At 43.6% G+C, this 25,553-nt stretch overlaps 1 protein-coding gene across 2 annotated transcripts; it reads left to right on the forward strand.

The window, feature by feature from the left end:
• The first annotated feature begins 1,619 nt into the window (after window positions 1–1,619).
• Window positions 1,620–25,553, forward strand: jcada (junctional cadherin 5 associated a). 2 transcript variants are annotated; one of them, XM_085173033.1, is made up of 5 exons: window positions 1,620–2,235; window positions 12,904–13,431; window positions 15,894–16,847; window positions 17,655–21,226; window positions 23,263–25,553. In XM_085173033.1, the coding sequence occupies exons 2-5, from the start codon at window positions 13,058–13,060 to the stop codon at window positions 23,295–23,297; spliced, it is 4,935 nt and encodes a 1,644-aa protein (XP_085029159.1). In that variant the 5' UTR covers window positions 1,620–2,235; window positions 12,904–13,057; the 3' UTR covers window positions 23,298–25,553. The 2 variants fall into 2 exon arrangements, with proteins under 2 accessions (XP_085029159.1, XP_085029158.1); XM_085173032.1 differs by having other exon boundaries at window positions 1,620–1,924.

The following is a 25,553-nucleotide window of genomic DNA, read 5'->3' on the forward strand; positions in this document are numbered from 1 at the left end:
GTCAGCATGACTCTAAAGCTAAAGTCTGACAATGGTAAGCATATTTTGATTGAAGGAAAGTATCATCCAGCCAACCAAGTAAACAGAGTAAATCGACCAGTAGTTATTATAGTATAAACCTGAGTAGTTTTTAATGACAATGAATAACAGTAATAACAGTGTAAAAATCTGTCCCGAGATAGCACTTTGATTTTAATAAGCACGAGTGAGATGTTTGTGATGAAAAATCATGTTCTGGGCAAAGGGATGGAAATTTGTGTCTGGGAACGAGAAAAATGTAAATATTTGAGTCAAGTAACACAAATTGATAGATTAAATGCTGTGACTATTTCATGTACTAATGTTGGATTATATTAATTAATCATTTTTATGATCCAAATATATTAATTTGATTTCTTTCTTCACTGACCATTTTTCACTCTCTGTGTTTCACCATTAGTTATTAATAATCTCTGGCTCTCTTCCACAGTGTCTTTTATCTCTCTCCCCTCGCCCCCAAATGATTGCTGCCCCTTCCTGAGCCTGGTTCTGCTGTAGGTTTCTTCCTGTTAAAAGGGAGTTTTTCCTTCCCACTGTCACCAAGTGCTCACTCACAAGGAGTCATCGTTGGAGTTTTCTCTTAAGTATTAAAGGGTCTTTAGTTTACAATATAAAGAGCCTTGCTGTGAATGTTGTTGTCATTTGGTGCCATATAAATAAAACTGAATTAAACTTAAAAAGAAATCAAAAGTATTAGTAGTATGACTATACGGTATTAATTATTCAGTACTTAATTGCCAGGCTGTCATGCACAGCTGCTTTTTATGTAATACCATTTGTATGAGGGTAACAGAGAGCCAAGTTTCTAAACTATTTATTTCCGATCAAAACCTATGGCGTTATCTTTGTGCCACTATTCTGAGAGCATGTAAAAGAAAATTGAGCGCACATAAAAAGAAATTGCAGGTGCAAGTGTTGCATTTTGAGGAGAATTTTATTTTGAGCGAAGAAAAGCTGAATTGAAATGAAAATATCTTAAAAGTTTATTTTGTGACCCAGAAAGAGTAATATTTCAAACTCCGCCACTCTGTGTTCCTCCGCCACTGCCTCGTTTGAGTTTTGGACAAAATGGATTCTGGGATATTGCATTTCATCATTTCGAGCTGATTGGAGACCAAAACAGCCAATCAGATTTTTTTGCATCCAAGTCTGTGATTGGCTGATTTTGTGGCACAAATATAACAGTGTACAGAAAGAGTTGAGCGTGCACGGGCAGAAATGTTGAGAGCGGAGCAACACATTGCGAGCAAATGCAAAAACTGAGCGAGAGGGGCTGCTATTGTGTGTGTGTGTGTGTGTGTGTATGGATAATAGCAAACACTGAAATACATTTTTTGCACGCAGCAATGAATTTTGTTCACTCAAATTTAGCTTTTCTTTGCTCAAAATAAATTTCTCCTCAAAATGCAACACTTGCACCTGCAATTTTTTTTTACGTGCACTCAGAATAGTGGCACAAAAATAACGTTATAAAAGCTGCTTCCTGTAACCTCCCCGCTTCTTCTTGGTTCCCCCTATGCCCCCCCTCCCCCTCATCAAATAAGTCCTGGAAACGCCCCTGTGGCTTATGGAGTTGCTCGTCAACTCACATATATTTCTGTTTGCAAGTCGCCTTCAGAGGCTGACACAGTGACGTTTAATGTGCATGGATAGGTATAGCTTTAAAAGAGAATTCACTTTTATTTTTCTCCTGAAACCCTAAGTGTGAAGTGACCTTACTGCTCAGCAGTCTCCAGCTGCCTCCCTGCTAGAGAAGAGGGATGTTTCCTCGGCGCTGGTGGAGAAGAGGGGCTGTTCCCTCAGCAGATCCCAGCTCAGTCCGTCCAGAGCAGCGGCACGGGTGAGCGCCGGGGACTAGGCGGCAACGCAACGACGCATTTCACAGGTAAAAGTGGAGCGACACAGGGCGCCTTTCATCCAGGCATTCTTTTGGACTCAGGGGTCGTTGTTGGTTGTGGCTTTTTCTTTATTTCTTTCTATTTTTTGGCAACACATGCAGCAGCTGTGGAGGCGAGCTGCTGCTGCTGCTGCTGTGAGGCAGTAGACAGCGGCTGAGAGTCGCATCTGCTCTGCCCTCAACATTTCCAGCGCTCCCTCAACTTGATCCAGCTGCCTCGGCGCTCTGTCTGCCTCCTCTGGTGGAATAGGAGGTTCGGGACAAACGGCCGGGCCACCTCGAGGATATGGCATTAGAAGGTGAAGGAGTGGGAGGATGGAGCTCGTTATTTATTTATTTATTTTTTAACTTGGAGCGTCTGCGGTGGCGGCTGCCACAGTTTGCGGACGCGCTCCTATCAGCTGAAGGTTAAAGACTGCTCACGGAGCTAGTCCGGCTAGCGTTAGCCCCGCTATGTGCCGTTCTGCGCGCGTGCTGGGGGAACAGAGGCCAAACTCCGTCCAAATTACGCAGTTTTTAATGTCCTAGCTCGCGCGCGGACATTTCCATCGCCCGGAACACTAATTAAAGACTTGAGCGAAAACGCTGCAGGCCATGGCTGGTGCTCGGGAGGCATCCCGCGTTACTCCAAACAACTATCACTTATATGCAATTGTAACTTGTAGAATTGCTTTTTCTCTAATTTCCCCCTGCTGGTATCCCCTTCCTAGTGATTAGCCCGACTTACAAAACGGAGCTACCATTAAAAGATGACAGCATAGTGGATCCCCGAAATCAGCCAAGGAGTTCCACTCATCCATGTAACGTCTCAAGTCATGTTATAACGTCTACTCGTGTGTTGCTCACATGACTAAACCCTAAACAAGCTGAATTTTTTCCTCTGTAAAATTGCGCGTTTCTGGGCTAGGCTAGTAATGCTACGGCACACAGTGATCTGCACCAGAACCAGAGGGGCTAGCAGCATCCTGCCGAGCCCGTCAATCATTTTCTGAGAACAGCACGGTGACAGCACTCGGGTCCGGTAACGCGTGTAGCTCTCGGTGCCCGTCGTACGTACGATGAGCGCCAAATTGCGACGGAAGCCAGGCGCAATGAGCCTCTGACAAATGGTCTGTCAAGTTTAGGCGGCTTTGATGTTTGCTTGTTGTCACTTTGTCACACCTGCAGCGTGTTTGCATGATGGTGGCTGCCGCTGCTGCTTGACCTCTCTTCTCCTTCCCACCGTGCAGGCTTCCTGCACGCACTGCCTTATAACCTCCGCAGAAACGCGCTGTCAAAACAGCCACCCTGCTGTCACTTTGACTGGGAAATAACACGATTTGGGGTCCACTGTTTGATGTTGATCTTAAATGTTTTTCATTGAGTAAATCCATTAAATAGCCCACAAGGCTAGATAAGTATAAAACACTGGCCTGTGTTTTGCCTCTTAACCATACATCTTAAATTATGTCACAGTGTTTGCAATGGCTCTGCCGCTTTAATTTTAGAATGGCTTTCACATAAATTCCTCCTGTCACTTAGAGACCTCTAGGGGCCAGATTGCCAAGACTGTTTTACCTGACCAGTCCAAGTTCAGGATTTTGTTACAGTTTACTTATCACGGTGCATTTATCACACCGATCGCTCATATTTAAGCTGACCTGACTTCAGCTGTCAAACTGCTAATTAACATTATGCAGGGGTGATCTGTTCTTTTTTGCCAAGGTCTTTCTTAGGTCAGTGAGTTTCCATCGAAAGCTGTTAGTAAATGTCAGCAAAAGACATTTCCTGGACCTCAGAGTGTGTCAGGATTTGTAGATAAGAAGCCAAAACACTGCAAAAAAGAAGAAGAAAAGGCTGCGTGCGTGGGTGCATGAGTGTTATGTGGTAGGTCTTTTGCACATCCTTGAGATTTGAGATGGTGTGGGAACGCGAGGCTGTGATAGATGCCCTGAGGAGGGTGTGTGTATGTGTGTGTGTGGAGTGGAGGGGTGAGGGGGGTGGGGGGATAGGGAGTGCATTAAGAAGGGAAGCAGCTCATTAATTCCCTCCAGCAGTGAGAGGAAAGGTTTGGTCAGCAAAACTGGAAGGGGCCCTCCACAGCTATGAAGTGAGTCGTAGCAGTTCAACTCTCAGGACTGATCCAAACTTCTCTTTCAGTAATCTTGTCTGTATGTATGTGTGCGTCTGTAAGTGTGTGTGTGATTGTTTGTGTTGTCTTGAACAGTAGCAAGTCCTGCCCCCCCTCTCTCAGTCGGTCTCCAGCGTCTTTTATAGGCCAAGAAAATTATTGTTTCTTTTTTTTTCTGCTATTGGGTGGCTGCAGCTGAAGCCTTTGAAAGCCATCTAATGTTTGCCCGGCTACAGGGATCCCCTCTGAGGTCTCGCCTGATGTCACATGTGATGTCAGAGCAGAGGTGACGCAGGCGGGAGGGGAAGGAGGCTGGTGGATGAAGCCTGCCTGAAACATGTGAAAGCTATACTGACATCTGCCAGCACGCCTCTCAGAGCGAGAATCAGAGGCATGAAATGATCTGGAAAGCACACTCTCTCTCTCTCTCTCTCTCTCTCTCTCTCTATATATATATATATATATATATATATATATATATATATATATATATATATATATAAATATGCAGAGAGAGAGAGAGATATTGCTAAATTCTGGCTGCTAGCCGGTGAATGCCCATATGTTTGGCAGATGGCCTGAGATTGTGTCTGCTTTGTGATTTCTCTGTGTCGGTTTTATGCCAATGAAGCCCTTGAGATAACCCTGACTGTTCATTTTCATGTGTTTACATAGCAGTTTTCCACATTTACCAGTGACAGCACTCCTGTTTCCGTTTGTGTGGGAGAGCCTTTTTCATCCCACCTGTGATGTGCATCACAGTCACCTGTCAACACAATTCTATCAGCTGTCTTAAAATGTGACACGCACGCGATGTGCTTAAACTTTCCTGATGAATCTGTTTATGCAGGACTGCTCGCTACCTCTCCCTCTGTGATGCTGAGCAGGAGCCATGCACAGTCCACATCTGATTAGCAGAAAGCCAGAGCATGCTAACCCTTTGATCACTGTGTTGCTGGCTGATAAACCAAACCACTGTCATCTCTAGCAAGCTCCGGACATTGACAGACACTAATTACCATGAAGCCAGTTTGGCAAGGCTTAGAATGAGTATGAGTTGGGAATAGCTCAGTGCAGGTGAAGCCTGCTGTGTAGCTTTCTGGATTAACGTGCATACAATCCTTATTTTTTCCTCTTCTTTCCTCACATATGAAATTATGATTATTTCCTGACTCTGGCATGGATCTCCCTTTGCATACCACTGTTGGATGCGTTCAGACGAGGAGAATCTCGTGACGTCAAATCACTGCATTTGAGCTGAACTCCGCTAAGCCTCACTGCACAATGGAAAATGAGTCAGCTGACATAATAACCGTCACATCACCAGCGCCTTTCGACTTGCCTCGTACATTAATGAGCCATCAGCTGCGCTGTTCTTGTGCCTGAGCCAGTGTTGTTGAACGTTGTCTTTAGGTTGAACAAATGTTTGGCTGGACTACTTCTTGACCGTCTGAAATGAATCAGAACCAGACCACCGATGCGTTGGAATATGGTGGAGCGAAAACACCACCCTCCCCCTGGTCCTCCCTCCTTTCTCCCAACCTCCTACTCCCCTTCTCCATCCCATCCTGCCTTTGATTTTTCTGCCAGCGGAGTTTGACTGTAATAAGTTTTGGAGCGCGGCAATGCAGCAGGAATATCTTAGCGGTCCACATGCTATTGTCTGCCATTCACAAAAGCAAAAACAAGTGTTGCCATGGGATATGCTAAACAAAATAATGCTAGTGGTTGGGGTTTTTTGTGCTTTTTTTGGCAAAACCTTTCCTTTGTGAGATAATTGACTTGGGGTAAACACACCCAGTAGTGCTGTGCGAGACTGCAATCCAATACCAACTAAATACAGGGCCGGTATTGCATGATGCCGATACTGATACTTTTAACTTTTAAAGGCATCTTAAGTAGGGGAGAACAGTGTGTCATGACCTATGACATGAATCATCATCAGTTTGGAAATTCTAAACACGTTTCATTGACCAATAAATGTATTTTCCGAAATAGTGTTCTTTTGGAGACATGGAATGTAAATGTGCGTGTCTCTAAAGGACACTGGACCAACTTCTGTTCTTTAAATCTGCTATAAGCTATAAACAAAATAGACATGACAACACACTGGGATTCAGACATTTTTCCTAGTTTGAGTTCTATTTTTGTTTTCCATAAAAATAATTAATTTAGAAGAATTTAAGTGGGCGAGTACTGAAGTTAGGGAATAGAAACAAAGTATCATGCTCGTGTCAATCCGATACCCACACCAGCGCTGATATTGATACTATCGATAATTGGATGGCTCCGCCCACCTCTAGCACCCAGCCTGTTGCTTCCCTCTCTTTTAGGAGGGTGTACATTGTGGAAAGAGCACATGGGTTGCAATGTCGTGAAGAGCTCTTGTTTTGTAATAATCTTCTTGCTTTCAAGTATTTCTTTACTTGTTCATTTTTAGCTGTAATTTTTCTTTTTTTTTTCCCAGAAGATAATAATTGCCCTAAACTCTAGTGGCTGCTGAGCCCAGTGGGATTTTCCCAAAGGATAGCAAGTGCCCAGAGGGCACGTAGCTCCCCGGATAATATGCCCACACTTCATGTTGCTGAGTTACACTCCTACCTGATGATGTGGGGAACATTGCGGGTCACTGTGGGTGAAATATGGCCTCAGGCTTGTTTGGGCTGTTTATTCCTCCGGCCTCAGCCCAAAAAATAAAACGCCTCCAAACTTCTTTCCCTGGGACAAACAGGAGCCTGCCGAGCGCCTGATTGGAAACACTTGCGACACTGCTGGCTCTGCTCCGTCCGTCCACCCCCCCTCACACACACACTCAACGCACTTCCTCAGGAAGAGAGACGGCCCCTCCGCTGGACATGGTGATGTCACATAGATAAACAATCTGCACGGCGTTGCTGTTTGCCGAATGTGTTCGGCCGTCATCTCTGAGAAGCCCCCGTGCATGCACGCTCCTAACAGATGCAGCCCAAACACTTGCCAAAAACACACCCACACGGGTCAGTTGTTATAGTTCCAAGGAGACTGGGAACAATGTGCTGGAGAGGTGCGGCTCTTGTGGAATATTTTAGGAAGCGGGCTTATCGTCTTTTTTGGTTCCAGGCCCTGGTGTTTGAGATTTCTTTTGTTGTGGTGCCTTTATGCTGGAGCCTGTTAAATCCAGATTTGTTTTTGTCTGTAGTGCTTTATTTTAAACAGGAATGTGCTATTTTAACACATCTGTGTTAACTTTAATCACTGTTACTCAGGGGGTTTTGAGCACAATGTGAAAAGTCTTCTGTTTTTCTACTTCAGACTTCAACTGCAAACTGTCTGTAAAGTTTATTTTTTTTAGATTATGTTTAGATGCTTAGTCACACCCTCTAACGCTGCAGTTCTGTCCACCTCAAGGCCTGATTTAGGTCTCCGTCCTGCATTGTGTGCCCTCTCTTCTTCCCTCCCCGCCCCATCTTAGCTAGGCCATGAATAAGGAGCTGACACCAAACTGTCAACCTGCAAGCCGTCATGCCCCTGCAGTCCGCCCCAATGTAGCCACCACACACTCAACTAAAAGAATAATGCTCCTACCTGTTTTCAATAACAGTGTACAGTTGTGGTCAGAAGTTTAAACACTCTCATCATAGAAATTCTTTACAGTGATGAGTATAATTTGGTCTTTTAATGATTTCTTTGAACTGGTTGGAATGATTGTTTATTGTGCATCTTTAATGACTTTAAAAATCAAGAAATAGGTGAACAAGTTAGAATTTGCACCTTGACCAGGCACTTTTGGCGACCATCAGCATGCTTTTGGGATTATTTTGCCCACTTTTCTGGGCAGAATTGGTATAGTTCATTTAAATTACTTTGCTTTCTTGGCATGAACCTAAGTGTAGTCCACAAAATTTTAATAAAGTTGAAGTCGGACTTTGGGAAGGCTCTTCCAGAAGCTTAATGTTAGCCTCCTTTATCCTTTCCAAAACCAGTTTTCGTATGTTTTGGGGATCATTGTTTTATTGGAAGACTTAGTTGTGAATACGTTTCAATAGTCTACTTGTTGATTTGAAGTGAAGTATTTGGAAGTAGTGTTTCTTCATTATTCCATCCAATCTGTGCAATGTACCACTACAACTGGCAGCAAAACAGCCCAAGAGCACGATTCTTCCACCACCAAGCTTGACAGTTGGTTCATTGATCTCACTTTTGAAAGCCTCACCGATATACTTCCAAACATACCTCTCGTCTTTGTGGCCAAATAGCTCAGTCTTCGTCTTGTTTGACCATAAGTTTTCTCTATAAGGCATTTGGCTTGACCATTTGTGGCAGCTGCAAAATTGAGTTGAGCATGAAAGTTTTGGTTTTTGAGCATTGGTTTCTTTCTTAGTCAGCACTCTCTCATGTAAAACTTATTTTACTGTGGCTGCTGTTAAGTACTTAAAGGCAAGCTTGAGCTGTTGTGCTTTTCTGCATTGTTTCTGAACATCCCAACCATTCGTCTCATCTGATGTTGACAGTATAGCGCCTGGAAAAGTGGTGAGACATCCAAATAACTGGTACTTATGTACAATTGTTTGAACCGATGGTCTCTGAATCAGTAGTTGTTTAATAATTGCTCCAAGAAACCTTCAATGGACTTTCCCATTGTTGACTGAGTCAATCCAATCCAGCCTCACTGGTCAATCCATTTAGTGCTGGCAAAAAGAGAAACTACCAGTTGTAGTTGATCATGATCACCAATGAGACGTGAACAAGCCTTGGACTTGACATTGTAGAACCTTCAGCACCACTGCTTTTTGTGTGAGTCAGTGTTTGTATATGTTTGAGCCTGTATTTATAATTTTGACCCTGCGAATTAGAGATAATCAAAAATAAATTCAAATTTGTTCACACACACAATTCTTATTTAGAAAAGTCATTAAAGATGTCTACTACACAATAATTCCACCCTGGAAAAATAACGTTTCAAATAAATGTTCAGTGCATGTGAACCTCTGACACCAACTGTATGTTAATTGACCTCTTCTATCATTCACAAAAGAGGCTACAGTAGTAGTTTATAGCAGCGGTCCCCAACCCCCAGGCCTCGGACCGGTCCGTGAGTCGTTTGGTACCGGGCCGCGAGAGTTGAGGCTCAGGTGTGAAATGTATGGTTATCAGGGTTTTTATCGGTTTTCAGCGTTATTTTGTTATCGTTTTTATCGTTAACTCGGTTTTCCTTGGTCTTTTCAGGTGTGTTATGAATAAATCTTCTTTTTTTTCAGTACCGGTACTAGTTTTATTTTGTTGTATTTATCCGCGACACCTTAAAGGCCGGTCCGTGAAAATAATGTCGGGCATAAACCGGTCCGTGGCGCAAAAAAGGTTGGGGACCACTGGTTTATAGTATGAGGGGTGGTATGAGAATGCCAGTCCCTATATGTTTCCACTTGTTTTTAGCTTACTTTAGCAGCACATGTTATCCATAAACTATATCATTAATTTTCTCTCTGTGAGTGAGCCATGCCATTAAAAATACAGCCGATCAGCCCTTTTTTCTAGTTGCCAAATCCGAGAGGCTGCAACACCAATGTCTTTTTCACATAAGAAGGCATTGTGGTGAAACACAATGTTGTTGTGTTTTGGGGGTTGAAAGCTGCCCATTGTTGCATACCAGTTCTCAAATCCAAGGTTTTATTTGACATAAAATCAGTAATTCCATTGCGTAACAGAATTAGTGGCATTTAAACAGAGCCCATCATGGGAGGGAAGGAAGAAGCAGGGCTGGTGACATGGTGGGGTGGGACGGTTAGAGGGACTGAATGAATGCAGCTCACTTTACTGTAGGAAATCCTCACTTTTACCGAGGATGCAGATAATCTTCATTTAGCGCTGACACCGAGAGCCTCAGATTGAGGATTAAGATAGATTAGTGAGCATATGGATGTTGAGTTAAGCTTGGTTGATATGCAGATATCATAGCAAAAAATGAATGATCATATTAGCCCTTGGCCTAAGGCTTTAATTAATTAAGCCTTTGCCTGGTTGGAGGGATGGGCCTGAGCTGCAGGAAGGAAAGGGTACTGATACCAATCAGATTGCAGATTCTGATACGGGCCTTTGCAAAGCTGCGGGGAGGCATGGTGGTTATTCTTAATTTAAAGCACAGAAGAAAAGGCCCATCACATGAGTGACAAGCTGTCATAAATATTAACATCTTAGTGTGCATTTTACTGGCATTTATGCTATTTCTGCAACAGCTGTACCAAGCTTACGTTGAATTAAAGTTCTAGGTCCACATTGCTCGCTTGAAAGCAAACGAAGCAAACTGACAGCCCGTTTGCACTGACCTTGCTCACAAGTAGCTAAAACTCCAAACCCAGCTCCTTCTTGAGAAGATTACCCTAAAACACAAATGGAAAGAGTTAAACTCAATAAAAGTAATAACTGGGTAAGAGCCAAGAGTCAATCCTCCAAAACTAACAGGTTTAAGGTTTTAAATGAAAAATATAATCGTATTAGGGGGCCAGACATACAAAGAAAGCAGCATTTCACGGTCTTGGATCCTGTTAATCACCTAGTAGGCTCTCCTACAGTTCAGGTACAAGAAGGAGGGAGAAGGGGTGGTGACGCTGTCCTCTGAGTCAGGACTCCTTTTATAGAAGGATTTTTTTTTTAATCTCTTTGTGACGATCATGGCTGAACAAATTCTATGGAGCAAAACAAATGCTAATGTGTTTGCAGCTGAATACATTTCGGCAAGGCTGCATTGCCTTCTGTCTTTCAGAAGCGAAAACAAGCAATTTGGCTCTGCCGTTTAAGAATCATAAAGTGATTGGATCTTAAAACCGTCTGAACTGCGTTTGATTCTGGCAACGAGTCACACGGCGCTGTTCCTGTATGCCATTTCTTATTAAGGACAGCCAGGTTGTTGGCAGTCTGTTCCAGCAGAAAGTATTGAATGAGTGGGCCGCAGCAGCATCTGTCCTGTTGACACGGCAGCAAACATGACTTCATCAAGGGCATTACATCACGAGCAGATGCACACTGGGTATTATCATTTCAGTTCTTCATCAGCCCATCATACTGATACAATGATTGCTGGGCAGAAAGCAATTCTTAAAATGTTAAATCCAACCTTCCCCCGGGGTTCCCCGCACTGCTGCCTGTTTAGAAGGTTGCAGAGAATGGTACTTTCATGGGGGAGCTCGTCTAGCTAGCCTAAAGTGGATGTAGCACTGCAGTTCCTTACTGGGTTGCTTCCTTACTGGTTTTTAGCAAAAATGTTGTGCAACATTAACGTCTGCTTATTTGTTATACTTAGGAGGGATGCTTCTGTTGTGAAATTTTGGGCTGATGTTGATATTTAAAATAAAAATTTGGCCTACAGCTGATACCAGTATTTTTTCTGTTTGCGTATTACCTGGTTACCCGGTTACAAGTATATGGAGACTTTTTATTCAGGGTGTATCAGAAAGAATCACTCACTCAGCAGAGAAGCTGGCGGTAAATTTTAAAATACAAAGCTGAATATAAAGTTTTCCATGCAAACATGTCTGGAGTCATTGCAGCCACTGCTGTTGGTATGCTACCTACATGCAAACTCACGAATCTGCTTTTTCTAATGTGTTTCAAAGCTCTTTGTAGATTGATTAGACTTTTTGATACACACTGTTTTGAGGCTGTCCCATTTATAATTTACCCATACAGCCAAGGGTTTTTCAGTTTGGCCTTACAGTTGTGATGCTCATACCGAGTAAACGTGGGGTAATGTGGGCTATTGACATACTGCACCGTCTATAAGACTTACTGCGTGGTGTGTAGCTCTGCACAGGGTAGGAGAGAGGACAGTAACAGAGAGATATACTGGAGTTTATTTAACATTTACAGCATGAAGACAGATTAATTTAAGTAATTTATATATACCAGCAACAGAGCACTAAATCCCAATGAACCTTGATGAACATGTAGCAGTAAGTCACACTAAGTAGTGCACATAAGTTGGTGTCATGTCATAACAATTCCCTGTTTTTTTAATTTCCCTGCTTAATTATTTTTCTATAACAATTGAACTAATAAGATTAAGTTGTAGCTTTTCTCTAAAAACTGCACACTTTTGTGCTTGATGGATTTGAATTTTCTTTGCCAGGATAATCATAGACTGAAAATCTGACATCATATGAAATTCTAATGATTTTTGTACAGAGCTTAGGAGTACACAAACGACTACTCCCAACTAGGAAATTTATTTAGGGCACATGTCTAAAAGCATGTCCTCTTCTTCCAGAACCAGAAAATACTTTTGAGATGACAGGGGAGAGAAAAGATGCGGAGGCGGGCAGAGAGAGAGAGAGGAATACAATCCCCCAGTTGCTTCATTGATGCAAAACATGAAGCAGCGGAAGGGGCTGCTAACAGCTACCTTACAGTGACTGTATGGAAGTCTGCAGGGAGCCTACTGTAAACAGTGACATTTTGCATTTTCACTGCAGCGCCAGCAGCCCCCTGAAACTCCTCTTCCCGCTGAGGAACATGCGACTGCGGCTTGTTTTTAAGGGTGTTCGTGTAGCCCCGGTTCACCATCAGTTCTGGAGCATTGACGGTTCGGTGCTGATGATGTCTGAGTGAAATGAAAAGGGGGTTGTTGCTAGGAGGGACCGGAGAAGATAGGTGGGAAGGAATGGCTGTTGGGAAGGCGGCTGGGCTGGGTTTTGTCGTGGCGACTCAGAATTTGGGGTCATTTTCTTTTTCTTCATTTTGTGCCTTCAAATGTTCACAAAGCTCGGGAACCCTAACAAAAATTGGACACGGGTGGCGGGGATAATGGTTTTATCGTCACCTTCTTTTTTTCTGTCTTCCTTCTGGTGTCTTCATGCCGTCCCCCTCTCTCCCTCTTTTTTTCCAGTGATGGCCTCAGCTGCGCAGCTGTGCCGGTGATCCCGCCGCTGCACGTAGGGAAGAAGCAGAAACGCCTTGACAACCGACCTACCTTCCTCTCTCTCAGAAAAAAAAGCAGACAGAGGAAAAACGAAACCACACCAGCATTAACAAATGCGACCATGTACAGCGTGGAGGACCTCCTCATCTCTCATGGATATAAGCTGCCCAAGCATGCCACCTCCTCCACCCCTACACCTACCCCAGCCCCTGCTCCCTCATCCCACCAACCCCGTTCAACCTCACCACCGTCCTACAGCAAGCACCATGAAATACTAGAGAACAGGTCTGGCCCCAGGACAGTAAATGGCTATGAAAGAGGGCCCGTAGTGGCCTATGGGAATGGTGGCGGAACCAGGCAGCCCCAAGCATACGATGCTGGGGGCTGTCCCAACAACAACGAGTCCAGGGATAGGAGCCTGCCGAGACGGGATGGCGAGAACCGGTGCCAAACTGACACTCACTCCTTGGGAGAGTCGCTGACCTCAGACAGTGGGTAAGCTACAGATGTGCTGCTGTCTAGATGTCTTTCTGCATGCCCTGCACTGATTCTTTTTGTCCTGACTGTTTATCATTTGATGTTGTGGTTTCCTTGGAAGAGATTTCTAAAATGACGTAAGTCATCAAAGAGTTTTGCACAGGGATTTTGCAGTACATATTCAATGGAACTAACACCGCTGCCGGTTTTCCCCCTGTGTGTAACTTCATCTCATTTCATCTCTATTTCCCTCTCGCCTCCTCTTTCCAATCAAGTCTTGGGCGAGGGGAGGAGGGATAATGTGTGCTGGAGTCTAATCTGCCACATGGGGCCTTGGAGTTGTAATCAAAACAGCTTTTGGCCAAACCTATGTGCCCCATTTGAGCATGCCCAGTCTTACGCACACACTTAGGTTGCCAGGCTTGTCAGGATACCCCCTTCTGTATGCCAGGTTTGTACATATCAAGTATACTTTACTGGCTTCCTCTTGTTTTAAAGGCATTAAACCTGCTTACATAATGCATATCTCATCAATTATAAAGTATTCATATAGTTTATTTTAATATGTATATGGATCATAGGCTATATTTAGCTTAGTCTGGAGTAGTTATGCAAGTGAAACCCTCTCGGGTAAGGTTTGTTAGAACCTATGATATTTCCGGAGATATTGCCAGGCTGCAGCCAGCCTGTTTTTTCCCGTGAAAACAGGATTGTTTAGTTTGCCTATTTGCACCAGTTCTGGGGGTTAGTGTGCTGTAACTGAGACAAAGTCAATACAGCTGTTCCCTTGTCCACACAATTAGACAGGCTTGTCAGATCTCTTCCCCAACCCCCTTTTTCCTTACATTTTGCTTGGATGATTCCCCATAATCCTTTTTAGCCAGCAGTCAGTGACGGAGCATCTCGAAATAGTCAAATGACCTTGAATAATGTCAGCAGTTGTGTTTGTGGCATTTTTCTTTGTTTTTCATTTTTGGTGTTATTCTTTGAGATGAGTAATCCGCATTTTGATGTCGCTGCTCTGCCAGTGCTATCAGAGCATTCTGCTGGGAATGAGGGAATCGCAAAGACATATGTTCTGCAATTTCAGTCCGTTGTTTGCTCATCCCTCTTTTCTTCCTCCTCATGCAAATCTGTTTTGCCTGGCAGCTTTGGTTTAGATAAGGAACGGGCCTTTATTGGCACTTCCACTCAGCAGTGCTACTTAGACCAAATTAGCCTAATGATGTTAACTCATCTTACACAAGATGCCCTCAAATTTAGCAGACTGCCACGGCTAGTCTCCCCTCCCCTCCTTCTCTTTCAAGCCAACGTCTGTGACCAGTGATGATCACGGATGGAAATGTCAAGGACGCTCGGCGGCCTCGGCCTCGAGGGGGACTACACATGCGCTTGCGTCTTGTTTACATTGTCAGTCAGTCTGTCACTCCACAAATAGGCTGAAACAATCCCGCTGCATGTAGGGACCAAATGCGGCTTGTTGTCTGTTGGGTCTGTCGTCAAACATCTTCACAGAGATCCAGCAGAAGCCGTCGTTGCATTTAGACCGTGCCCATTGTCTTAGATTAAGGACTAACGAGCAGTGCTGTAGAAAGACTGTCAGTGAAACATCCTCTACATTTTGATCTGCTTCGGAGGACGTCCGGGACTAACAGCCACAGCTTGTCATTGTGTAACATCTTCATTATGCCCCATAGAAAATCACAATTACCAAACACTCCATTATTACTCATAGTCATTTGTCTCCATCTAGTGGGAAATGTGCTCCATTTTTTAAATTGAATCTCTTCAAATTGTTAATAAAAATTTGCTACTTATATCACTTATATTTTACTTTTTAGTGCCCAGCTTTACTGAGATTTATTCAGTGCGTATGTCATGCAGTATTGCATTGGCCTAGCTCTAAATCAACTATAACGATAAGGATCATGAAGAGAGCCTTACCCTATAACTAAACTACTTCATCTACAGCCAGATATTGGGGAGACACTTTCTTTAAAGGAAGGAAGAAAAAGAGTTAAAATCTTTGTTACCTAGTACCTAAATATATGACTAGTATTTCTATAAATAATATATATGATCTTAGCTAAAGCCAGTGTGAGGTTTTTCCCTACATAACACCCTCTACCTTTAAAACGCCTCTCATTAAGACTACTAACTATAGCATTTTAAATATTTTGAATGAATAAAAAAGTTTTAACATCATTAGCTTTGGCTTCACTGCAGGTTCTCCAGTGTTGGCAGTTTAAACAGGAAGTAGTCTCTGGTGTTCAGAAGTATCTCCTGTTTTCTTATCTAAACAATTTTACTGACAGATAAGGGAATTTTATGAATTTCACAGAACTTCTATTTCTATTCTTCATCTGTTATTTCTGTCCCAGTTCTTCATCCAGTTTCATCCTTATTGTGCTATGGGTTGTTTCTTCTTCTACAAGCATTTCACTTGAAGCATATGGATGCCTTTGTGTGTTTCGTCACAGGTTTTGTGATAGCACCAGAGGTCCTCAGTCTCAGTCCAAAGATGTGTCCTACTGGCGGAGGAGAGGCCAGGACTTCACTGTGCTGCTGGATTATGCTGACTTCCGAGATCCCCATGGAGGGGGACCAGGGGGCTACAGCAGACCAGACAGGCCTCAACAAGCAAGAGGCCAAGAGCTCTCTGCCGAGGAGCGTCAGAGGGCAGCTCAGGAGAGGCAGCGATGGGCGGCCCAAGCCCAAGCTCAGGCCCACGCTCAGGCCCAAGTCCAGGCCCAAGCCCAGGCTCAGGTCCGATCCAGAGACAGGGAGGCTGCTCTCCATCAGTGGAGGATGGCGACTGAGAGGAAATGTCAGAGCCTGGGGACAGATGAATGGCGTCCAGCTGTGAACTTTGGCAGCCAGCTGTCACAAAGTGAGGGCGAGCGCTGGACACAGGAGCAACAACGGCTGCATGCCAGGACACCAGAGGGGATGGTAGTCCACCCGAGGACCAAAGCCAAATCCCAGTCCCTGCCCAGGATGCTACAGCCTGAAAGTCTGCAGTTTGTGGAAATACCTTCATCTGGTCAGGACCTGTACAGACGGGTCAATGGCAACCCATTCTTACACCATGACCTTTACAGAGCACCGCGCTGGCCAGAGAATGGCAGGCCAGCTAGCGCTAACCAGCTCTCAATGACACCAAAGCCCCGCTTCACCCGACCCCCCAGACCTCCCTCTTATGAGATGCACCAGCAGATCAGGGGAAGCTGTGAGGTGTTGTCTGGCAGAGACTCAACCATCCCCCAGTCCAGGGACAGAACGCCACTTCCCATATCAAGACCAGGTGACCCCCAACTGGACTATTTTGCACAGGACTCTGGACCTCCAGGATACATCCCTCCCCCATCATATAAAAGAGCTCCTTTAATGGGAGGAGGGCGGCGGGGATATGGTGAAATTGCTGTTGACTACAGGTATGGACATGATAAGAAGCTTTAATGTTCCCTACTGTAATGTTCCCCGCTGTAAAGTACCCTACAGCAGAAAACAAGCATGACAAAATGTGTCGATATTTTTTGTAAGAAAAAAAATGTCAGAAGGAAGTATCTGATACCACTTCCTATACATATTTTTCTTAAGTAGGACATGCATTTTATGCATAGACTAAAAGCAGGTAGCCACTCTAACGTCATTCATTGGTTAGGGAAGCCCAAATATGAAGCTTCAACTGATAATTTTTACTGTCACAAACTTGGGGTCATAAAACTAGACTTGTCACATGAGAGTTGAATCTTACTAAGAAACTGAGCAATCATTAGCTATCAACTTGTCAATTACAAGTCGTTAGCCAATGAGCATATTCCAATTTAAACTTGTCTGTGACTCCAATGGGGACCATAATTTACAAAATGAGTATTATATTGTGTTTAATAAGACTTGAAACAAGCAACCAAAAACTCATTAAGTGTTTACTGAGGTCATAAATCAAGGGCGCTAAGGGTTGTTTCTGCTTCATACACTTGTATCACTTTTCACACCCAGAAGATAATTCCATCTTTTTCATTTCTGTCAAAAGGCTCAATTTCTGTCCTTTTGGTGGTACTTGGTAAATATTAAATAAATATACTTTGTGATGCATAATTCTGACCTGCTATACAAAAGCTGGAGCAAAGCTATGTAGTAATAGTTTAGTAATTATTCACAAATTAATATTGAAGCCAGTAGGTTGTTTTTTTTATGTTCATCTCCGTATTGGTTAACTTTGTTGTTTTAACTCGTAGGTACAGAGGAGAGATGTACCAGCACATTCAAGTTGCTCCAGATGGATCTCACTGGTTCACCAGACATCCAATAGGTCCGTGGGTTGATCCCCAGAGAGAGAGGAGCCAGAAGCAACTTTACCCTGTGTATACTACCCAAGAGCACCCTGGTGGAGGGGTTCAGTATATCCCCTTTGATGATCCCCGTATCCGCCATATTTCCTCAGCCCTGGGTGGCAACTCCTTGACGGATGCTGATAAGATTCGCCACATTCGTAACGAGCTTCCCAGCGTCACCGTGTCGGAACCTGCACCCGACGACAGTGCCTTTTTGCCCCCGCCATTGGGGCCTTTCATCGCTGCCAAATTGGCCGATGACGGTAACCAGACATCTTCTAGCGACTTTGACAATGACAATAAGAGGTGGCACAGCAATTTGCACAAACAGACCGTCGATAACTTCCCAGCACCTGACCAAAACTGCAACAACAGATATCCTAAAAACCAACGCCCTCCTCCTTCGCCCTCTTCAGCCTTCCAAACCCCGTTAACAAGATCTTCTTCTCGTCAGGGCTCCAGCTCAGACCAGGTCTTTTCTGAAACCATCACCCAAGTGAAGAAAATTGCCCCAGATTCAGGGCCAGAAAACAATAGGAATACCAAGAGAAGAGTGAGTGAGACCATCTTCTGCCTTGTGTCTGTCCCTGTTCATACACCGACTAACATTAACAAAGACTTTGGAGCTGATCAGAACAACAATGAGACAATACCGAGCTTGACCGTCACCAACACTGAGACATTCGCTGTAGGCCTCAAAGAGAGCCCCAATATTAGGAGCAAGTCTGTGAACGAGATGCCTATTAAATCCCATTATTCTCGCTTTCACACCAGCAGCACATCCTCAATGAGGAATTACAAGAGAGCTCCTTTAAGGAAGGAGATAATAGATGCCTGGACACTTCAAGCCAATGAAGATAAAGAGTTGTGCTATGCTGGGTCTTGGCCTGGAAACCAGTACCGTAATCAGGAAACTCAGACCGGCTCACCTTTGACAGTGGTAAAAAGTCCAGAACCCCAGAGCCCTCCGGGTGGGCAGGGACCTGTTCAGTCTGCCTCAAATACAACCACGGATATTGGCGTGGTGACAGACAACAACTCCTCTTATGGCTATCCAATGGCAGGCCAGAAGAACCTTCATCTCTCCAGCAACAGCGCTTTTTCCCGCCTCAGCCTGAGCCCAACAGAACCGCTATCCCTTCAGCCCGCGCAGCAAGGCCCGTCCTCTCCACCCAAGGTTCAAAATCAGGGAGATGAGCAACCATCATCTCCGAGAAAAAACAGCACCCCAGAGACTGCAGAGCAAGTCGTCTTTGGTCAGTTTCTCCTAAAGCCAGTGAACCGACGACCCTGTGATGTTATTGGTGAACTGGAGAGCATCAATAAGGAAATGGAAGACACAATCAGCAAGAGGCCCATTGTGGCTCAGTGCATTGATGATCTTGATGGGATGAATAAGAGTTTAGCTCGGTTTAATTCAGGAGCACACTTTATTGCTGGTCCAGAACCAGGCAGGGAAGCAATCAGTCTTCCACCATTGCACAATATAAAGCCCAACAGTACAAAAGTCAGATCAAAGTCATTGGCATCTACTGCTGACCTAGAGTCCATGAGTATGAAGAGTTTTTTTTCCAGATCACAGGCCAACAACATACCAGCTACTAATGATCATTCAGTTCACCCAAACTCAAACTGCAGAGACAACTTGTCCTCGCTACCCCCTCACAATGAGTCTAACCGCCACTATAGACAGGATATCCCAGTCCCTCAAGAGTCTTTGCTGAAAGATGTGGGGTTAACTGTGTACACTGAAACTCCCGGTGGTCCCGGGGAGCCAGTGCAGCGCTCACTCTCAGTCCCCTCACCGCTGGATCAGAAAGATTTTACTCAGTCGATGGAGCCCTCCTGGGACACGAGGACAGCAATTCTTAAAAATAGGTGTAGCCCTGAGCACAACTCAAATAATGAACTTGAAACCGAGGGGAATGCAAAAAGAAAAGCTGAATCAAACAATGTTCCACCATTAAGGGGAGACGTGAATTTAACCATCTGCAGGACCAGGAGTGAAAGCAGCAAATCGCCCCAGAAAGACAGTTCACCACATATCACAAGGTTGACCAGGGAGGTTTCTTTTGTGTTTGAGGATGATGATGGCGATAGGAGATATGCCATGTCTGAGCCACTGACCTACAAGAATGAGTCAACAATAGCAGATAAGCACCTAGAGAACTTATTGATTCAAGAGAAAGCCAATGCTTTACGTGCAGAGGATCTCAGCAACCTGTACGAGGTCAAATGCGCAAAAGGAATCCCTGAAAATGAGTCCATCGAACAGAGGGCGGCACGGATCCTGGGTATAGCCGTTCCAGTGGAAGCTTTAGGCGTGGCGGACAGGCAGTCTGATGACAGCCAGGATGATGCAGAAACTACTGCAGCTGAGGAACGACAAAGCCCAACTGATGAGACACAGCAAGTGAAACGAGAGTGCGAGCAAGTGAAAGAGGAGTCCTTGGTTGTCCGAGGTACAGATCAAGAAGAGTTCAAAGAGACAGCATCAGGTATGGATAAACAAGTACAAGAAGAAGATAACAGGCAACAGCACAGCAATGATCACAGTGACGGCAGAGACAATGACGATACAGAGACTCAGTTAGTATTAGACCTGCCCGAATTCCCACCAAGTAAGCTTCCCCTGTCTCTGCCCATCAGCCCCGACGAGAAGCTGTCCTTGAGCATTTGCAGTTGGGAGAAAAAGGGGCGAGGTGGAGCATGCAAACTAATCGAATCCCTGCAAGATAAGCTGAACTCTACCGCGGTTTCATCTGCTACTTGTATGGGCAGGTCAACAACAGACAGAATGGCGCGTCTGAAAGAACTGGACTCTGTGTCTCGAATAAGACGCCTTAGTCTCAAAGACATCAGGTCTGGTGAAGAAGAGTACTCGCAAGAGATACATGAAGACAGAGAGGAATGTGAAGTTCAGGAGAAGACAAAAGAAGATGTAGTCGAGCAACAATTAGAAATGGAGGAGAAGGAAATGGCAAGAGAAGGAAAAGAGGAGAAAAACCCAAGTGAACATGATAAGTTGGAAGTTTCTGAAGAAGACTGCAGATCAAATGAAGTGAATGAAGGGGTGTGTAAGGAAGAGCCGAGACAGGAAGACAAGGTTGAATGGATTAATGTTGAGACTGTGGTAACAGCAGACCATGAAGGAAGTAAAGAAGTAGAAACTGATGTTAAAAAGGAAGAGCCAGAAGAAGAAGTGGTTTTGAAAATTGTGGAGGAAGACAATGAAAACTCTAAGGATAAAGTGGAAGACGAACTGAATGCAGCGGGGGTCAGCAGAGCGGAGACAACTCAAGATACCGGTGGGCGAAAGTTACCCAAACCAAAGCAGCGCACTAGGCTCCAGAAGCCTCCTCTGCTTCCTAAACCTCGCAGTGTTCCCAAGAGAGAAATAACGCTGCCACTTAACTACAGCGTTGGGACCTGTGGCCCCTCAGATATGGAGGATGAGGAAATGCTCTCCATTTCAGGTGGGTTCAAGTCAGTGGCTAGATTCAACCTTTTCATATGCCTATTTTCCCTCCTGAATAAAGCACCCTCAGTATACTATACACATGTGATTATTAACCATTTACAAGTAGGTACACTGCTGATTATGTTACTGTTAATGGCTGCTGGGGAAAGATTTAGAAGAGAAGCTTTATAACCATTAAATATCTGTTAAGATGCAGTTAAGCGATTCGAGAGTGTAGCCAGGAGTGCATGTGAGTTCACAGAAAGACACAAGTTTGCACCGTTATGTTAAGACTGTTTTTTATATTTGAACAAAGCCAAGCTAGTTGTTTCCTGTAAGATGTCTTATAGCTATAGCTTTGTACTTTGTGTATCTCATATCTCACTATAACGCTTACAGCATGTTTTACATGCATAGAAACATCGAGCTTTGCTATAGCTAACCTGCCTTGGAAAGAACTAGCCTACTAACATCCCTAACACTTCAAATGAACAACTTGTGTCTCATTTATTTAACATGTTCACAAACAGAGATGTGAAATTAACTTTTTTTAAAAACCAAAATGCTAATTATATTTAGCGAGCACAGGTTTGGTCTATGACATCAAACCCTGTCGGATAGCGTCAAGTTGTTTTTTTATTACATTTTCCTACTTTCTTCACTAACACTTTCTGTAATTCACAAAGTGCTTGAACTTCTGTGTGGAGATATAGTGTATTAATTACTGAGCTTTAGAGCTGATAGATAAATTCTGTTAGTCTACATCAGGGGTAGGCAACTCCAGGCCTCGAGGTCCTGCAGGTTTTAGATCCCACCCTGGGTTAACACAACTGAATCAAATGATTAGTTCATTACCAGCCCTCTGGAGAACTTCAAGAAATTCTGAGGAGTCATTTAGCCCTTTAAATCAGCTGTGATGGATCATGGACACGTCTAAAACCTCCAGGACACTGGCACTCGAGGCCTGGAGTTGCCTACCCCTGATCTACATGTTAAGCTAAGTCATTAGGGAGGCTTTGTAGACCCTGCGATGCAGCTTGACATAGCCATAAATGACATTGTTGCTGTCATTTATGCTTGTTTGGGTTTAATATGTGTTAACTGCCATGTGTTCGTGTCCCAGTGTTTTATATGCAGTGCCAGCCTGTAAAAACAAATAAAATGCTAGGTCATTTTCCTCCCGTGGGTCCCGCTCTTTGTTGTGGTCAGTGTTTTGTTTTTTCATTGCAAACAAATCTCCCTCAAGAATTTCCTAACATTACGAGTTCTTATATTGATGCTATGATTATTCTTCCTCATATTGAGACGATGTAATTGTTGTTGTCTGTCTACATTTAAAAAGTAGACAGAAATACACAGGAGGAATCAATGAAAAGGCCAATTACAGTAGTTGCGGGATGCACCGACCCAACACGCAGTTACGTTTCTACAGAGATCGGTTACGCCGTAAGTCACGGCGTAGATTTCCTCCTGAAGCATAAATCTGCAGCAGGTTCTTGGCCCACAACAATCATCAAGCATGGCTGTTATTATTTTGTCAGTGACACCTACAAAAATTCAAATTGGGGTGGCTGTAGCTCAGGTGGCAGAGCGGATCAGCCACTAACCAGAAGGTCAGTGGTTCAATCCCAGGCTGCTCCAGTCTGCATGCCAAATATCCTTGGGCAAGATACTAACCCCATGTTGCTCTCCGATGCATCCATCGGAGTGTGAATGTGTATGAATGTTAGATACTTAGCACTTAAGCTTAGAAGTGCTTGTGTGAATGGGTGTGATTGGGTGAATGAATTAGCTGTATAAAGCGCTTTGAGTGCTCGGACAGAGTAGAAAAGCGGTTTATAAGAACCAGTCCATTTGCGTCTTGCGTAGTTCCAGTTACCGTACTCCTCTTTAGGAAATCATGAATAAATGTGTTTGTTACAGTCGCACTATAGCAGTCCCAAAATGTCAAACTATTCCTTTAAGGTCCACTGAGGTGAGAGCAAATAATACCGATATGTCTTGTTTTCGATGGTGTTGTCTCATCTTTTCTTCCTTCTCTTTTCTCATCAGACTCTTACGACCCCAGTCGAGTGGAGAGGGTGTAACCTCTGACCACTGCCTTCACCACTGTGGAAATCAGTCTTTGTCAAGTTAACAGCTTTTTGCAGCAACAAAGGCTTTCATCTCACCTCTTGGCTCAGTCAGCTGTGACCCCTCCAGTAATGTCACACATGACTTCTCACAGAACTGACTGTCCCGGTGCTGCAAGAGTTTCTTTCTTTCTTTCTTTTCTTTTTTTTTTACAGCCAAATAAAGGCACTGCTGGGTGCCAACTCTCCAGGCCTTTTTCAGTCTCGTCATTGTCATCCTTCCACTCTCTCCACCTCTCAGCTAGTTTATTTGCTCGAGCAAGAGGACTTCCTCCTTTTGAAGTTGTCTTATTTTGCTTTTGGAGGAATGCATGTCATTATTCCCGTCTGCACTCGGGGCTTTCTCAGCAAGCTCTGGTGTTGAAATATGAATGTAAAAGTGCTTCTGCTCAACAAACAAACAAAAGAAATGTAACAGAAAAAAACATACAGACACACATGAAGGCGACAGTATTGCATTACAATCAGTATTAACCTAACCAAATGTAAATAAGAAAGAGTTATAAGATTTTATTAAGAATATTAAAAAACAACAACAATTTAAGACATTTAATTGCTGAAGAAATGTATATTTTCTTATGTATGTTATGAAAGAGTAGATTTTTGGGGGGATTGTAGTGTTTGGGTGTATTACCGGTAAGGAAAGCCCTTGCTCTTTATTCTTATATTTGTGTGATAGAGAATGTACCGAGAGAGGATTGCATAGAGAAACACTGTGGTCCTTGAATAGCTTCACTCAGAGCAATACAGTTGTCACATGCAGGGGTGTTTGTGAAATGATTTCAGAAGCAAGTCTCTATTTCAAGGCACTGATCTCATTTGCTTTAAAGGCTCTACCTTTTGGTACAAGCGTTAGATTTGCACAGCTGAGATTATTGGCTTTATGTTACCTATGAGCACCTGATAATCTCTGCAAATACTCAGAGATTATACTGGGAGGGATTCGCTTTTCACACCCTCCCCGCTCGAGTCTCAGCATCAGCAGTCGAGACATGTACCGGGACTGTTTTTCGTTAATCCTCATGTTGTTCCTAAAGAAATCTCAACACATATATTTTTTTCCTGGAATTTGTGGAGTCTTTGCTGTTTTTGCTCACACCCTACCTTATGTGTGACTTCAGAAGTGCTTTTTGTTTTTGCAGGAAACGATAGATGTAGCTATGTAGCAGTGTGCCTCATACACGCTGTTTTTGTGGAGAACTTTTTCTGTGTGCTTATTTAAACTGGACATGAGCAAATCCATTTTATTTTAAATGACATTGGAGACGTATGAAGGTGTTTTGGCAATAATAATGATATTAAGCCGGAGACGCTTAATATCGATGCTGTACAGAACATTGATGTTGGAATACTAATCACAGTATCTGTACATGTTCAATAATTTAACACTGACATATCAATGCTTTGTAAGTTGTGGGCATAACTGGCAATTTGGTTCAGACTCACGTCACTTATGGGGTAGCAATACGAGAAATTTAAACACAAACCAAACCGAACTTTGTGCTATGCATTGGACATCAACACTCACTGGGTTTAATGGCAAAATTCCAAGCTAAAACTGTAACTCCTGGTTTGCTTGTATGACCCTGTCACTCTTTGATCCAGTTGTATTTGGGATCTGGTTTTAGACTTTCTCGGATGTGGCTCTGACCCTGAATTCATCGGCAGGGCATTAAAAACAAGGTTTTGTCTTTGTTCTGTTAAAACAACCCAGTACCTGTACCTCTGTGTTCCAGGTAATGTGTTATCTGGTCATTCCTGTAGGTCTTTTTGTACGGCGAGTTCTTTGTAACATAATCTAGACTATTGGTGCACATCTTGCTTTGATATTTTCTATTTTCATACAGAGGTATGTACAGCTTCTTTTGTATGCGCTGCATCTTTTTTTCCCCCTCCTCTTTTTTTGTGCATGTAATGCGTAAGAAGTCACAGAGAGAAAGTGTATTTGCATATAATTGCATTTGGTACAATATAGTCTATCCAATAAACAACTGTTATATTTCATATAATGTATATTTTATTTTCAAAAGGTAAGCTACATATTTAAAAAGAACAAGGTATTTTTAGATTATTGTGAAAAGGGAACTGTTTTTGAAGGCACAGTATTTGTCTATATTTGCTATGATCATTAAGAATGATCAGAAATACAGACAAGTTTGTGCTGTTGTACAGTACTGCAGACTGTTCATAAATAAAAGTCTTTGCATGAAA

Source organism: Neolamprologus multifasciatus, chromosome 9 (assembly GCF_963576455.1).
Source record: "Neolamprologus multifasciatus chromosome 9, fNeoMul1.2, whole genome shotgun sequence".
NCBI classification, from domain to species: Eukaryota; Metazoa; Chordata; class Actinopteri; order Cichliformes; family Cichlidae; genus Neolamprologus; species Neolamprologus multifasciatus.